The sequence below is a fragment of the Talaromyces amestolkiae genome (genome assembly GCF_001896365.1).
Source record: "Talaromyces amestolkiae strain CIB chromosome Unknown scaffold13.1, whole genome shotgun sequence".
Taxonomy (NCBI): Eukaryota; Fungi; Ascomycota; class Eurotiomycetes; order Eurotiales; family Trichocomaceae; genus Talaromyces; species Talaromyces amestolkiae.
The window spans coordinates 498,504-515,287 of NW_024468049.1; the positions used below are offsets into that span (position 1 = coordinate 498,504).

The following is a 16,784-nucleotide window of genomic DNA, read 5'->3' on the forward strand; positions in this document are numbered from 1 at the left end:
GCAAACACGTTTCTCATTCATCGCGACTGCGACGTCATTCCTTACTCCACCATCTTCGCAAAACGAGTTATTTCTTTTAAACTATTCACACGAAACAACAAATGAAAGCATAAACTACGAACCGTGCCTTTCAAGGCCAGAATGCAATCGATGGGGAAAGCGATCTAGTCCGTACGCCCCGGCTTGATTTCTGCGAGGGACGAAAAGAGACTACGAAAAGGGAGAGCAGGACTTTGACGGCATCGACAGCGCGGACTCGAATATAGAAGTTCCAGATCAAACATGGCTAGTTCCTTACCCACAACACCGGCTGTGTCGGCAGCTTCGGTACCCGGTTCAGATGCTTCATTTGATCTACTCGCCCTCTTCTTCGGCGCGCTAGACGATGGAGATGAAGAAGGAAGACATCAAAGGTGGTCATCTTTCATTGGTATAATAGTGGCAATATGTGGAAATATTCTCATCTCGTTCGCCCTCAACATGCAGCGATATGCCCATGTACGCATCGAACAGGAAGCCGAAGGCGAGCGAGTTCGTCTGAGATCTCGGAGACGATTGTCAACGAGCACGTATGGATCTGTTGAGGCTCCCTATAGAGATGAGCCGGACTACGAGAGTGATACCCAAGCTGCGCGAACCCGTAATGGTCGCTATCGATCCTACAACGACCATGAATCAAGAGATGGAGATTCGGAAAATTTGGGCCACTCTCTTCTTTCCGATAACACCCTGCGGCCTGACGATAAGAGCTCAGTACATGGCGACCGTGTCAGTTATCTTCATTCGCCATATTGGTGGGCTGGCATTGTGTTGATGACGCTGGGCGAAATGGGCAATTTCCTTGCTTATGGATTCGCACCGGCTTCCATCGTCTCGCCCCTTGGAGTTGTTGCGCTGATTTCGAACTGTATTATTGCTCCGTTCCTCTTGAAGGAGAAATTCCGCGCACGCGACTTCTGGGGCGTCCTGATTGCCATTGCTGGTGCAGTCGTGGTGGTATTAAGTGCGGAGACATCTGAGACCAAGATCGGTCCTCACGATATCTGGGTAATGATCACAAAGTGGGAGTTTGAGGTGTACATGGGTATCACTGCTACATTGATAGTAGTTCTCATGTATTTGAGTGAAAAGTATGGAGGTCGTACAATTTTGATCGACCTAGGTTTGGTCGGTCTATTTGGTAAGCATTCCTAAGCACTGCTAGCTTATGAACCGTGCTGACGTCTTTCAGGTGCTTATACTGCCCTTTCAACAAAAGGTGTCGCATCTCTACTTTCATTTACCCTGTGGCATGTCATCACATTCCCTATCTCCTATTTACTTGTTGCTGTGCTTGTCACGAGTGCCTTGATGCAAGTGCGCTACATCAATCGCGCCCTGCAGCGATTCGACTCTACACAGGTCATACCCACCCAATTCGTTCTTTTCACCCTCTCCGTCATTATAGGGAGTGCTGTACTGTACCGCGATTTTGAATCTGCGACATTGTCTCGATCATTGAAGTTTATCGGCGGCTGCGCTTTGACATTTCTTGGAGTGTACTTCATCACCAGCGGCAGAGTTCGCAATGATGATGACGATATTAGTTATGGCGACGAAGACGAAGAAGAAGCTGTGGGATTTTTGAATGAAGAACATTACCGTGATTCAATAGATGAGCCACCTCCGCTGGAGCCGATATCCCAACGAAGGAACGACATATCTAGACCTTTGCGCCGAGACTCGGTACGAAGCGCCACTTCAGAAGGACAAAGCTTGAGCACTCCCAAAGGTCTCCTTTCACCTGTTGGATCCGACCATGAGGGTTCGTTCTCGGAAGATTCTCTATCCCAAGAGTTAACCACGCCGTCACCTTCTCTACAGTCCCATTCTCTTACCGACAATCCCTGGGCTACGCCCGGTCACACTAGCCAAACTCCATCTCAGCTCAATACACATGTTCAAGAAAGTACTCCTGCGACTCCACCTCATCGGCAAACGCATATAGAACAAACCCCTCCGCTCCTTCTCCGATTTCCTGCCGCTCCTACACATGACGATAACATCTCATCAACCAACAATGAACCTCACAGCCAGCCCACACAATCGCTTCAACTACCAGCAGACGCCAAAACACCTACAGGTCGACGCCGAAGCACACCTCGAACCCCACAGTCAAACGCTAGAAATTCCGTCACCCTACGATTGACTCCTAGTCCGCTGATAGCACCTCTTTCTTCTACGCTATCTGCTGTTGTAGCAGATTCTTTATTACGCGGTGAAGGCACCCCTGCGAAGCATGGACGCAGTAAATCTGCCAGGGTCCGGAGGCTAGCTGCAGCTCCGCTGATACCCGATGGGATGAATAGCGATGGCCAACTTTTAGGACGCGAAGCAGACTTATTAGTTGGCGGTCATCATCTTGAATCCAGTGCTGTGACAGTTACCCCAGGGTCGTCACGTTTTAACTCTGCGAGCGATGTACGGCCTACAGATGAGAGAGAGAACACCGATCCCAAGTTCGACCATGACGAGGCTGCGACTAGGAGGATACGAAGCCTTAGCGACTCCATCAGTGGCCACCTAGCCTGGCTTGGGGGTACACTCATTGGTTCCAAGCGATCTTCAAGGCCGTCGTTACCTTCGCAAGTAGGTGAGAACGAGCCAGATAGCCAGGACACACAATGATACGTCCAAGGTTCTGCATCTCTGTATTCCTCTCTCTCCCTCACAAGATGTCTTCATCTTGTCAGGTTCATAACACGTCGGCATTTATTATATATATTTAATCACACTGTACAAAGGCATTGAGGTTCATGTTAAGGCTTTTTGTTGCTTTCGTTATGGATTTTTTTTGTCTTGCATTGTACTTACTTTCCAGCCGAGGCACTTGTCTTTTGCGTTCGTTCAAATACTTATATTCTGGCGATTTTAGATATCCTTGAATGATACTTTTGTCTGTACACATCCGGAGCATCATATTCAGGTAGCTTGTGCTACAATTCTTCATACAGACAGGAGCTTCATGAGAAGCTGAAGTGCTATATATTCGAAGGTTCAGTCAAGCATCAATTTTATTTCGATTAACTTTGTACTAGGTTTAAAACGACATCAACTGCAATCGCATAACAGCAGCGAATAATTTTCAGTGATTTAGTCCACAGTGACACTATAAGTCGAATACAACTCAGCCCCCGATCCCGTAAAAGGCTCAGTACCAGCCTGCACAGACAACAAATATTGACTTGAACTAAGTCCCTCATACTCCTCCAGGTACTTGAAAAATGCAAGCAAGTCACCGGAGTAGCTCGTCTGCTCGCTGCTGGCGACGAAGCTGTACACAGTGGTAGCACCGTTGGGTCCACTGTAGAGTTTCCAGGATATTCCTCCGATGGTAGGAGTTGCAATTGTCGATCCGGATGAAGAAATGGGGCCTGCACCGCCGAGAGCTGCGAGCCAGACCATGATCTCGTACTGAGCGCTGCCGCTGGAGGTGGAGCTGGTGAACAAGTCGTAAGCGACGTCGGCTACGATGTTGGAGCCGGTGTAGCTGGATGACTGTCAATACCTATAACTTCACATCAAGATAGGAAAAGGGGACCAACCTCCATTTCCACGTCGTCGGAATGCTCGAAATGGCACTCAACTTCTTCGGGGTAATGGTATACTCCGCATTCGCGAAACTCTTGACATCATACGAAATTCCCTCCCAAGACCAGGAAGTGAACCAGGTGAGCGTGTTGCCGCTAAGGGAAACGATCTCGGTACATTGAGAGCCGGATGTGGCTGTTGATTCGCCCCAGAGGTCGTTGTAGACGATGTAATTGCCGTCGGTGGCAGTGTCCCATTGGCCGCAGAATTCGGCTCTTTTGGAGAGATCGCTGGCTGAGGATGAGGCGAGGGTGAGGCCGGTGAGACCAGCTAGGGTAAGGGAAGTGAAATACTTCATTTTTGATAGGTATCTTGAAGGGTCTTGATGATGTAGTGTTTCGTCGCTCAATTCAGGCCGGGACTTGAAGGAAATTCTGACGATTCAAAGGATCAATAAGTCCTTTTAAATCCCGACATGCTAAGCTTCCGATTCTTCAAACACCACCTCCACAATAACAGGGGGGTGCTACTCTATTCCATGTGGCATCAAAACGACAAGGCACAGTCAACGTCATCACTTTCTGCATACAACGCAACCCGGCAATTCTATGCCTTTATGAATACTTTTTTTTTCCTCCAGTGAAAAGCATGTTTGCTGTTTCAAAGCGAACCCCTTTACCGGCAATGTCGAATTAAAGCTGGCACTATGAAACGCCCAACCGAGTCTCCGCTAACAAAACCGTGCTGTGGGTCGTTTCGTGTTGCTTGAGATAGAGTTTTTTGTGGATCACAATGTTTCTGAACAAACCTTTTTATAGGGGATGTGCCTATATGTAGAGCGTTGTGGATGGATTGCGGAAAAAAGAGTCAAATACCTGAATGTCGATGGAGATCTTGGTCAAAAACGGACTGTTTGCCTATTCAGGATGTTTTCGCAGCATATGGTTACAGTCCACTATTATGTGATGACGGCTAAGAAGGTGCAACTGGTTTTATCAACGTTGAATATCTGAATGGTTTATCAATTGATGAGAAGAGCTCAACCATCGCGAGTTTTACATGTTGCAGGTAAGACACAATCAGGCCTTCCCGCTTTGGGCCCCTTTTCAGACTCCTTGGAGGAGATGTAAAATATATACGAGGCAAAGGTCCTCCGGAGGTTCTTCAAGCTTTTTCTTAGAATTTCATTTTTATTTGCATGCAATAACAAGCTTGCCATAGGAAGCAGCCGTATTGATCAAAATTGTGAAGTCCTAGGGCTAACCCACCCGCATTTCCTTTCATCTTATGATATTAATATTATTGAAGAATATTTAGCAAAGTAAGCTTTATACCATCTCACAATGGGTTGGAAATTTCCATAAAGTACGGCTAGCGGCTTTGTGTTGGATGATCATCACGTTCGTGAGTCTATTTCTCAGAGCCCCGACTTGCGAGAAGCTGTCTCAAACTGTATCAGAACTCCTATACGTGAAACAAACAACTACTCCATGGTCATGTGCATTACTTCCTAAGTGTAGTCAGGTATAAGAGTAAGGGTCGTCGATATCCCCATATGTCAAAAAAAACTTTCTGGTTATCAGACCTCCCAGCCGCGCGAGCCAGCATTAACATTATTGCCTTTCACATGAAAGTCTTCATCGCTGCGGCCATTCTTGCTCTTGGCCAGAGAGACTGAAGATGATTCTGTCCAAAACAAGATTTGACCATGGATTACGTCCATTTTATGACCAAGAAGCCTCAACAATTAGATCAAGAGCTGCCGGTATGCTACGTCCTACAAAATGTCCGCTTACATACAGGTAGTACGCACCTACATCTTCACGCCAGTCACGTCGAAACTTGCGAGATACCGTCGAGAACTCTCTCATTTGAAATAACTACAACAGATATATATGGCAATTGGTGGAAATTCATTCTCTTATAGTCCGAATCTACTATCTACCTGAGAGTGGTATCCCAAGTACCCCTCAACCATGTGCATATTGACCCGGTTAAGATGACCCCGGATAAATTCTAATCTCGACGATCACCTCATATTCGAGTATAGCGTACTGTGGGGTAAAGCCATTTAACCATAAATTTAGCTATAAACCGTTGGAAAGGCTCTAGCCAAGCGATACTCCGCGTAGCCAGAATAGCGTCATGTAGATCAGCATGTGTATAACCTTGAATTGTTCACTTTATTTGACTTTAAAGGCTTACGCCGTCGTCTATTTTTTCGCGTCAATCATAATTTATAGATTTCTATATCATTTACGGGGAAGATCTTACGCAATATGACACGTGCTTTTGCACTATAAGATCAAGATGACAAAATTGCGTGCATGGTGGAAAATTTCCCGTTTAAGAAAGTAACGCGAAAAATAGCCCTAATCGGTTGCCCCCGGCTTTCGGAGTTTTACCGAGCTACAATACCAGCGAATCACTGCTTAAACGGGCATTCCAGAGCTTCTGCACGAATTGCTTGTCAAAATTTTGAGTCTCCGCTTTTTGCAATTTGTTTATATTAATGAGAATGCCCGCGATGGAGGTGGTACTGAATCGTTCAGCGTGGTTGTACTTCAAAGTTCAGCTTGGAGAAGAGCTGTCTGTTCTGGTTTTGTGACAGTGGCCTGAAAGAAGACAGAATCAAGATGCCTACCGTCAGACAAGCATCGCTATGCGTCCTTCTGACGCTGGGGATGGTATGGGCCAAATCCACACCTCCGTACAAGAACCCTCATCTTCCAGTTGAACAGCGCGTGGCGGATCTGCTGGGAAGGATGACAATTGAAGATAAGATGGCTCAATTGATGCAAGGTACATTCAGAACGGATCGAGCTCAATTGAGCAAGAAATATGCTAATTGACCAAGGTGATATCACAAACTGGATGAATCAGACCACAGGCGCATTCAATTCGAGCGGTCTTGTAGCTAACATGGAGGAGAAAGCGGGGTCATTTTATGGTAAGTAGTTACTTCAACATATTCCAATCTCGCCCATAACTCCTACTAACGATGAAAAATGTGCTGCCAATAGTTGGATACCCCATCTCATGGGAAATGCTCACTTCCAATATCCAGAAAGGTCAAGACTACCTGATTCACAATACGACCCTTGGTATCCCAGCGGTGGTTCAATCCGAAGGTATTCATGGGTTCTTGATAGGGAATGCTACTATCTTCAATTCACCAATTGGCTATGGCTCSTCTTGGAATAGAGATGTGAGAAAAATACCACACAGACAAGTATCCGCGAAAACTGATTGAGTGTCCAGTTGGTGCAAAAAATGGGACAGATTATTGGCCAAGAAGCTCGTGCTTTGGGTGTGACGCAGCTCTTTGCGCCTCTTGCGGATTTGGCTAGGGAACTACGTTACGGTCGAGTATGTTTGACACGTCAGAAAAGAGCACAGGATTCATCAGCTAATGAATGGGTGTATAGGTTGAAGAAACGAACTCCGAAGACCCGTATCTTGCCGGAGAGATCGCCTACAATTACGTCAAGGGACTACAAAGTCAAAATGTGTCTGCCACAGTCAAGCATTACTTGGGATTCAGCAATCCCGAGCAAGGATTGAATACGGGTCCAGTGCATGGTGGCCAGAGAGAGTTGAGAACAACGTTAGTTATTTACATTTCTGGTCGACATGGTTCATGCTAACAGATGAAGATGGGCACCATCTTTTAAGAAAGCTATTATTGATGCGGGTGCATGGAGTATAATGAGTGCATACCACAGGTTGGAGCTCTTTCTTGCAGGTCAACGAAAATTAGCGATTGACTAAGATTGTTAGTTACGACGGAGTTCCTGCAGTGGCCGATTATCAGACCCTCACGACTTTGCTTCGAGGCGAATGGGGATATGACTATTGGGTCACGAGCGATGCCGGTGCAACTGACAGGCTATGCTCAGCTTTTAGATTGTGCCAGGACTCGCCAATTGACTCCGAAGCTGTCACTTTGGCTGTGCTTCCAGCTGGCAATGATGTGGAAATGGGTGGAGGTTCCTTGTAAGCTCTCTACTCAAAGGAGTCCGACTCAATGATGCTAAGAGACAAATCTTCTGCTTGACAGCAACTTCAAGACAATCCCTCAACTAGTCGCATCCGGCAAACTCAAAACTTCTATTGTGGACACAGCAGTCTCTCGACTTCTACGCGCCAAATTCGAAATGGGACTCTTCGAGACTCCATACCCGGGTGCTCCAGCAGATAAATGGAGTGATCTCATCCATACGCCTGAAAGTCTGCAAGTCGCGCGGGATCTGGACCGGGAATCTATTGTGTTGCTTGAGAATCACAATAGCACCCTTCCTCTCAAGAAGAGTGGTAGTATTGCGGTCATTGGTCCAATGGCTCACGGCTTTATGAACGTATGTATCTGCTTTTCCTAAGTGGAACTTTGAATCGAGCTAACCCACTCTAAGTACGGAGATTATGTAGTCTATCAAAGCCAATACAGGGGCGTCACGCCTCTTGATGGAATCAAGGCTGCAGTTGGGGACCAAGCCACCATCAACTACGCACAAGGCTGCGAGCGTTGGAGTAACGATCAGTCCGGATTCGATGAAGCAATCGAAGCAGCCAAGAAGTCGGATGTTGCTGTCGTCATAGTCGGAACCTGGTCTAGAGATCAAGAGCAATTGTGGGAGGGACTCAACGCAACGTAAGTGATGAAACCCCCTCTCACCCACTTGAGCAAGTACTTAAAAGACTCAGAACCGGCGAACACGTCGACCTCAACGACCTCAGCCTCGTTGGCGCCCAAGCCCCCCTCGTCAAAGCAATCGCAGACACCGGCGTCCCCACAGTCGTCGTCTTCTCGTCCGGCAAACCAGTCACCGAAACGTGGATCTCAAACTCTACATCAGCTCTCGTCCAGCAATTCTATCCGTCCGAGCAAGGCGGATATGCACTCGCCGACGTCCTCTTTGGTGACTACAACCCCTCTGGAAAGCTTTCTGTCAGTTTCCCGCGCTCCGTGGGTGCGTTACCTATATACTACGATTATTTGAACTCCGGTCGATCAATCGGTGACTCCGGTTTCATCACGGAGAATGATACTATTGTCTTTGGACATCAGTATGTTATTGGATCACCTCTGCCATGGTACGAGTTTGGGTATGGTAAGAGTTATTCGACCTTCAACTACGGGACTGTGAATCTTGACAAGACCAACGTTACTGCTACGGATACGGTGACAGTGAGCGTAGATGTTACAAATGAGGACACCTCTCGAAATGCCACAGAGGTTATCCAGGTGTATGTGGTAGATGAGTACGCATCTGTCGTTGTCCCCAATAGGCAACTCAAGGGCTTCGATAAAGTTGTTTTTGGGGCTGGTGAAAAGAAGACCGTACAGATTTCGCTTGATGTGAGTGACTTGGGACTTTGGAATGTCAATATGCAATATGTGGTTGAGCCTGGTGCGTTCAATGTTCTTGTTGGAAGCAGTTCTCTGGATATCAGGGGTAATGCGACCTTCTATGTATCATGAGACTTTTAAAAGTTGTCATACACTACATGCAGCTATTGAGATTCGAAATGTTAGATTGTCACGATGCTATACAAAGCCTCTTGGAAAGCAGACAGGATGGAGAAAGAAATGACCACATCAGTTGAACATGGGAGGGAATGTGAGGTACTAGCTAAAGGTATACAGACATGTTCGCTCAGAAAGCTCTCGAAAGACATGAATGCAACGCGTCTAGATACAGAGTGTGTGAAGCGAGTTCTTCATAAAATTGAAAAACGGGCATTGCTCGAATATGAGACATTTGCAGTGCTAACTCCTCACACCGAAAAGAAATATATCAACAAAGAAAAACATAGAGACAGCAAGACTCTGGTCACCGACCTGAGTTGTACGAAAAATTAAAAGAAAAAGGAAAATATCAGAGAAAAAACCAATGCACGCTGTATATACAATTGTTAGATGCCTTATCATTTTAAGCCTCAGAAGCGCGGTTTTGGTCGTCATGAGTGCTGACAATCTCCTCAAGCCTGTCGAGACGATCACGGACAACCTTTATGGCGTAATTCATTTCCCGCTGCGAGATCTGTTCTTCATCAATCTTAGAAGCTAGAGATTGACCGTGGCGTTTGAGATTTCGCCTCCGCGCTTTTGTATCCGTGTTGTAATTTCTGTTGCTGTTTGGAAAATTGATGCCTTCCATGCCGACCCTATCCTCAAGCCATCTCCAGAGTTCGTTCTCCTCAGCTCGCCATATCTCCTCATACGCGGCCAGGCGTTGGGATGACGCGTGTCTGAGGAAATTCAAGTCGGAGGAAGCTGTCGACGAGGGGCCCATTCCTCTTGTATAAAGTGTAAACACCAAAAAGGCAATCACTGCAATAGCAACGGGGGCACTCCAGAGGGGTTTGAAGATGCCAAACACGGGGCCAAGAAGACCGTGCACAGGCTCGAAAATGCCCCATCCTTGAGTGTCTCGCTTATTCGCATCCAGTGCAGCACTTGCGGCTGCAGCCGCAGCCGCAGATTTAGTAGCGCCAGCTGCTGACTGCTTCCGACGGGTCTTGGAAGTCTTACCACCTTTGGATGTGCCGGCTCCGCGAGCTGCGACTGCTGTCTTCAAAGCTTTGAGGAGATCATTTCCGTATGTCGTTTGTCCATCAATGGCACCTTTCTCGATAGGTCCTGATAATCATGTTAGTCTAGCCTCTGACATCAACAACAGCATAGTCTTTCTTACCCTTCAACCAACTTTTGCCAGACCACTCAATCGTGCAAGTCATGAGGAATTTGGTTTGATTATTCGCAGCCCACGTCAACAGGTACTTGGTCTTGACACAAAACACATTACCACTGGGGACATCAGGCGTCTGAGTGGTGAGTGTCGCAAGAACTGCCTTTTCCAGGTCGAGCACATCCAGTTGTTCAGTGCTAATGCACTTCGTTTGCTTCGGTCCTATAGCGCCGTATAGTGGTTTGATATATGAATATTGCCGAGTCTTGTTAGGTTCAGTCAGCCCCTTTTTATCTTCGAATTGTAGTTCCATGCTCTTCTCATCATCGATCAGGAACTTAGTCAAGAAAGCACCAGATGCCGGCCCGAGCATCAGATTATACACTTTTCCAAGAGGGGCCGGAATGATATCCTCCTTTATGACTTTGTCATACCGACCAGCTGGGTCATTGTACTCTGTGGGGGCATGAGTAGCAGGGCCAGGGAACCCATTTCCATCACTAGAATTTGTTGCACCTTTATCATTTGCTTTCCCATCGGCTGTGGATAATGCAACGGTCGATTCGGTTGCTTGACTGGTCAGACCTGTGGTCTCCCGACTGAATTGTTTGGCAGGCGCAACAGATTCACTGCCATTGACGCTTTCATCGCCACCATCAACCAAGCTGTCACCATCGTTGTCCTCATCTTCATCGTATATTTCATCCTCATCGGCTACTTCACTGGCAACATCGCTTTCATTCGCCTTCTCAGTCTTGTCACCGAGTCCATCATCGATCCGCATGCCGTTGAGGTAGCTTCTCAATGAGGGATGATTGATTTTCCAAATGTTGACCATCAGATCATATGTCGCCTCGCGGCTGAGTAAACTGCGGAATGTGTGTCTAGCATGTAAAGTCTGAATAGCAATAGCATTCGGAATCACCATGGCGGTATTCTCTTTCTCGATTGCTACAATCTCATCAAAACTGATGACAAGTGTAGTGACCCATCCGAGAATATTGCTGGAGAAACAAATATGGCCCTCTGAAATGTAAATACGGCCTGCAAGAATGATGTCGCGCTGCAAAGCGCAGCTGTAATCTTCGATCAAGAAATCATCTTCTGGCACGCTGCGGAAGAGTTGATGATAGTCACGATTGCGCTTCTTGCTTGCGACAGCAAATCCAGTCAATCGTGGCACGCTTGAATTGCCGTTTGGCAAGCCCAATGACCCTACGCTAAGGCCAATGGCACCGATTGTTGAACCTGTAGCGCCCGACGAGCCGCGATGCCGTCGAGCCAGCCGGCTACGTACGCTGCCAGTACGTTTGATACTACCACCGGTGTCGCCTTCAAATATGCTACCTCCTGGAGGGGTCTGTTCTCCTCCTCCCTCAAATGGCATGGGGCTGGGTTTGACTTTGACATCGCTGGCTTCATCGGAGGTAGAAGCTACCGTAGTGGACGGGGGATCGGACGACTTCTCGTATGCCATCGATACAGCTCTAGCTGCTCTTGAGTCTTCAATACGTGCTGACATCTGATCTCTCTTTGCTGCGATGGCAGACGAGCGTGACTCCGCAGGAAGGTCTGGCTGAGTAATTACAACTCCATCTTTTGTTGTTACAATACCGCCTGCCGCAGGATCCATATCAAGATGACTGAAATCTAAATCGCCGCTTCCAAGGGTATTAATAGCAAGTTCCTTTTGTTTCTCCTGCTGGAGACCTTCAACCACAGCCTGCCTAATTGCCTCCTTTTGATCTTCCGACGATTCATTGGCGGACTCCGTTGAACTTTTGCCTAGGTCAACCGATTGACTTGTGGTGCGATTCTTGTTCTGGGCGCCAAGGCTATTACTTATGGTGGAAGCTGCATTTTGAGCTGCCGAAAAGACTGAAGAGAAGAAGCCGCTCTGAGCACCAGAGGGAGACCGTGAGTTTGTTCCTCGAGGCTCCTCAGCCATAGGCGTCAAGGATGTGATTTGTGATAACTTGCTTGGAGAATGAGTGACAGTGCCTGCGGAACGCACCCGGCGGTGTGAGATCATATTGCCTGACGGGCTCACAACCGTTCCCGGAGGAAAGTCCGCATTTTCGGATTTTACGGTCTCAGGTGATTGTGTGAGACGAGGGGAGAATTCCCCAGAGATAGCAGTAGGAGTTGGTGGAGTCACTGTTGTGACAACTCCCAAAGAATCCGTGGTCGGGGGTGTCTTCAAGGGATCTACCGAATCACCTAGCTGGGACGTGCTTGTTTCGATAAAGTTTGTCGAGATAGATTTTGGTAAAGGCGGCGGCGGGCTGGCCGATCTCTTAGAAGATCGCTTCTCCGAAAGACTACTACTTCGGCTCAGGCCTCCAAGTAGAGTTTGGCTTCTCCTTCCTTGGCTTCCGATAGATTGTGAAGATTCTCGATCTGGACTGATACTAGGACTCTTCTTGCCTTGAGAGGGCTTCAGGGCATCTTTCAAACGCCGTGCGGGAGAGACACTCCTCTTCTTCGAAATATCTGGATCAGGGCCGGATATGGTTGTGCCGAGGAAAGCCGATGAAGCCTGTGGAACAGAGATGCTATGTCGTCTCGACGACGAGGCAGAGTGTATCGGCGAGGCCTCTTTTGGCTCGTCATTGTTATCATCGACCGCCGTCGTCGTTATCAGTGGTGAAGAAGCAGTCAAATATCCTGCGTGAGAATCGCGTGAGAGAAGCGGCGGCGTTCTAGATAAAGTTTCCGTTAGTAATAGCCTCATTTGTGCTTATAGAAGTACTCACTGGTCTGGTTCAGAGTCATCAGTCAGAAGATTCACGCTACCCGTAGACTGATCTAGAGCGTGAGTACTGTTGTTCGGTGATGATCCCGAAACAGAGACTTCGTTCCGCAATGACAAAGCGGCACCGGTCGTGCTAGATTCAATGATAGAGTCAGCAGACGCAATCGAGCCTGCTTTTTTATCATTCTTCTTCTTCCTCCCTTTGCCCATCAACTTGGAAAAACGGCTGGAAGTGTCTTCTTGTCCTAGTTCTCCGCTTGTAGATGGGCGCTTCTCCGGAGTCGATTCAATTGATGAACGCCCATTGCTCCGAATAGAGCCTGCATTGCTCTCTGGTTCTTGTCGGTTTTGTCTCGAAAACACCTTCTTAATGCCAGTTGGTTGCGGTGAAGAATCCTGAGCGCCGTCCATGATCTGTTCGCGAGCGACGCTTAGATTGCGACAGGATACGGAACAGGGACGAACAGTCGGTCTACTTTAACACAATTCCCATGTGCTGATGTCGTATCGTGACCTAATTCCAAGACAATCTTGTTTATGCGTACGTTGTCAAGAGCTCTGATTTAGTGTTGGAGCATTTTCCCCGCCGTGCCGAGTCGACGGCAACAGAATCGATCGATAAGTGGTATCTGAAGAGGTTCGAGAGATGGACAATTTAGCGAGAGTACAGTTTGTAGTTGGAAGGAAATGTAAAATGAGTGTCTGTTTTCAAAGCATTCGGCGACGACGTGAGGCGGGTGTTAAACTGGGGTGACGACAGCGTCCGTCGTCTGGGCTCGAGTTGACCAGCAGCTTTGGCCCTTTCGTTCTCGAGACTGGGGCTGATTTGAAGCTAGTGAGCTTGTGGCTTAGGCTAGGCTGCTAAGATCCACCCTTTGATGAACGAGACCAAGCTTTCGTATGGAGTGAAAGAAACAGAGAATGCTTAAGTCAGCATTGTATGAATTGTGATGCTTTCGAAGTAGCAGATTTGCAATCAAGGAAGGAAGATGGTCGATTTGGTCAGATAGGAAAGAGCGACTTGAACATCGAGATCCGATTAGGGGAAGGTGAAACTGGGGGCTGGGAAGGTGCGGAGAAGGGTGGCGCTTGAAGCAACGTGATTGGCCCCATTTAGGGAGATTTCACAGAGATGACATGTTGACACCTGAGATTTGAGGAAGCAGCAGCAGGTCACCTGCCTCTTGCTGTTTATGTCCAACTAGCATTTTTGATCCTCTATTGTTCATAACTCCATACACATGGCCTGTACAACTTAGGTCCTTTCTCACGTCTACTTCCACCTTGAATTATACGCTTGACTTGCTTGACTGTTCAGTTCCCGCAGCGGTGACATCGCCGAAGCTCCCCGCGCGCTCTCAATGTAACTACCTCCGTTTGCATCGCTACGTAGTTTATCGACGACGTCCTTATATATAATAACATTTCTTGATGACCTGCGACAAACTGTGACATTGCGAATCTCTGAAAGTCGTTAAAATGGAGAGTGTGCCTTTGACATTGGTATGTCCCAGTGCCTGCTCTCAAGAAGCCTCATAACTAATGCAGTAGCAATACTAGGCGCATACTCATGCGCGAAATGCTATGTTTGAGACTCGAAAGTCGAATCCAGTTGCTGCGAGTGAGGAACATGATTTGGCAGCGGGTGAATTCGCAACTGCGTCTCAACACTGCTTAGACGCTTATGTATGTGGTTCACTTCAAAACATTTCATACGCTTTGCGAGGGCCTCGGAACTGATACTGAAATTGGCAGGCCCTACGAACTTTGAAACTACTTGAAGAAGAACACAAAAGACTCGCCATACTTCTACGGTCCCAACACGAACATCCCGCTAGTGTCTCATCGCCGGAACCGTCCACAGCAGCTCCTGACCAATCTCGTAATAAGGAGCCTCAGGCCGACGTCAACACCCCATCAAAGGCGAATCCAATAAGTAGTTCAATATCTGCAGCTACAAATGATTCATTACAGCAGCCACCGAGGCTTCCTGGACACCATCGCCAGTTACAAAGAGACTCCTCCTCCATCGCCAGTAACCTAGCATCTGCTCGAGGCATACCCGCGTATCCTCGACGAGCTTCTCCCGCTTCGGCAACTCTTTCCGCCCAGCCTGCTGGAGGCCAGTTGTCGGATTCGCCATCTCGAGCCAAGACAAGCGAAGGAAGGCTACGCGAACGAGCAAGTAAATTATCAAGCGCGCCGAGACAATCATGGGCATCTCCATCCATCAGCCCAACTGAGATCACATCGCGGCAGGTTGTTCCGGCAGGTGCGCACGAACCAGAGCAAAATCGGGGACGTTTTTCTACGACCGACGAAACGTTTCAAAAGTTTTACTCGAGCTTTGAAGGGCTGATTTCCAAGCTTTCTGCACCTCTAGCATTCGCGGGTCTGCCTTTGGGTGCTGATACTTCCGATCCCGCTAAGCAAAAGTCTCCTGCGGAAACGAAGATTGACCGTCATAATGCAACTTCGCAACGTCCGACTGCATCTGCCGAGCCAGATATCAACAGTCTGTTCTCGCGTGCTGCTTTGAGGGCTATACGAGAGGCAAACGGAGGCATGCCTAGCAGCGGCGCAGAGTCCTTCTATGTTGTACCTACAACAGGCGGTACTGTTTCCTATGCCGGCATCCTGTCTCGAGCAGAGAAAGATACTCGACGTGGCAGTGTTGATGATGGGGACGAAGACTTCGTAGATGCAAGAGAAACTCCGTCCTCGCCAGAGTTGCGACAAAGCTTGTCCGGTAGCCGAGCGAGATTGGCGCGTGGAGGTTCAGAGAAAGGCACCAAGACAATGGAAGAGTTGCGCTTGGAAAATGAAGCCTTGAAGCAATTATCTGACCAACTTTCCAAGCGTCTCCACATGTGGGAAGTGAACGCTCAATCGTCATCCATGGCTCTTCAGCAGTCTTTAAAAGCAATGCACCACCAACATAACACTTCGTCCCCAACAGCATCATCGGCGATGCCACTGCCTATGCCACACCCGTCAAATGATGTGCCTTCAACAGTAGACAACCACGAAAAGCGTATCAGAGAGCTTGAGGAACTCATTCAACGCTCCGAGAAGGAACGCGAGAAGGTCGTTCGCGAGAACGAAAAGCTCAAGTCTGTGCTGGGCAGATACCGCGACAGATGGGAGAAACTGAAAGAGGGAGCCAAAACCAGGAGAAATGCAGCCGGATCCTCTTCTGCGGCTGCTATGGATAGTCCGGTCACAACGCCAACGTTGCAACAAGGCGACGAACAGGAATCATCAGGAGGCCCAGACGAACGAAATCATTCAAGTGGAAATGACGAGGATGCTGCTTGATTTATGCAATCAGCTTATCTAGATTTTAGGGTTATTACAACTTACGACTTGATGTATCGACTTATTGCTTCCACCAGAATCTCTTCCAGGACTTCAGGTTGGATAAAAGTGCTTTATGCTTTCGTTCTGTACTATGTATGTACTTATCCAGTGTAGTTCAGTCGAACAACGGAACATTTATTATAGTTAAAAGTTTGTACCCTTGGACCTCGGTCTATGATAAAAATCTGGCTGTAACAAAAACAGTGCGTCTATAGGTATATGATCAATTTCTCGTGTTACTTCAACTCCGTATCAACGTATACCATAGACAAATGTAAAAGGATAGTGCACTACGGTTCTATATTAGGTGAAACTTCTAGATAGAAAAGTAAGAACTAGGGAGGGCCTCTATTTGTTATAACCAAGTTCTATTGTGATGCAATTGCCAAAAGGTCGAAATATAGTAA

General features: G+C 47.6%; 5 protein-coding genes across 5 annotated transcripts; 3 read left to right on the forward strand and 2 right to left on the reverse strand.

Annotated features, from left to right (window-relative positions):
* Positions 1 to 282: 282 nt before the first annotated feature.
* BHQ10_006842 (uncharacterized protein) lies at positions 283 to 2,667 on the forward strand (the record flags this gene model as incomplete). Its single annotated transcript, XM_040879473.1, has 2 exons — positions 283 to 1,180; positions 1,232 to 2,667. The coding sequence occupies 2 exons, from the start codon at positions 283 to 285 to the stop codon at positions 2,665 to 2,667; spliced, it is 2,334 nt and encodes a 777-aa protein (XP_040735346.1).
* Positions 2,668 to 3,132: 465 nt separating this feature from the next.
* BHQ10_006843 (uncharacterized protein) lies at positions 3,133 to 3,928 on the reverse strand (the record flags this gene model as incomplete). The annotated part of the gene is made up of 2 exons (XM_040879474.1): positions 3,133 to 3,529; positions 3,585 to 3,928. 2 exons carry the CDS (start codon positions 3,926 to 3,928, stop codon positions 3,133 to 3,135), a joined length of 741 nt encoding a protein of 246 aa, XP_040735347.1.
* Positions 3,929 to 6,206: 2,278 nt separating this feature from the next.
* BHQ10_006844 (uncharacterized protein) lies at positions 6,207 to 9,052 on the forward strand (the record flags this gene model as incomplete). The annotated part of the gene is made up of 9 exons (XM_040879475.1): positions 6,207 to 6,372; positions 6,428 to 6,520; positions 6,594 to 6,778; positions 6,832 to 6,939; positions 6,999 to 7,177; positions 7,351 to 7,566; positions 7,631 to 7,928; positions 7,983 to 8,221; positions 8,275 to 9,052. 9 exons carry the CDS (start codon positions 6,207 to 6,209, stop codon positions 9,050 to 9,052), a joined length of 2,262 nt encoding a protein of 753 aa, XP_040735348.1.
* A 451-nt stretch (positions 9,053 to 9,503) lies between these two features.
* BHQ10_006845 (uncharacterized protein) lies at positions 9,504 to 13,428 on the reverse strand (the record flags this gene model as incomplete). Its single annotated transcript, XM_040879476.1, has 3 exons — positions 9,504 to 10,213; positions 10,269 to 12,964; positions 13,019 to 13,428. The coding sequence occupies 3 exons, from the start codon at positions 13,426 to 13,428 to the stop codon at positions 9,504 to 9,506; spliced, it is 3,816 nt and encodes a 1,271-aa protein (XP_040735349.1).
* Positions 13,429 to 14,496: 1,068 nt separating this feature from the next.
* Positions 14,497 to 16,335, forward strand: BHQ10_006846 (uncharacterized protein; the record flags this gene model as incomplete). Its single annotated transcript, XM_040879477.1, has 3 exons — positions 14,497 to 14,520; positions 14,578 to 14,703; positions 14,773 to 16,335. 3 exons carry the CDS (start codon positions 14,497 to 14,499, stop codon positions 16,333 to 16,335), a joined length of 1,713 nt encoding a protein of 570 aa, XP_040735350.1.
* Positions 16,336 to 16,784: the final 449 nt, after the last annotated feature.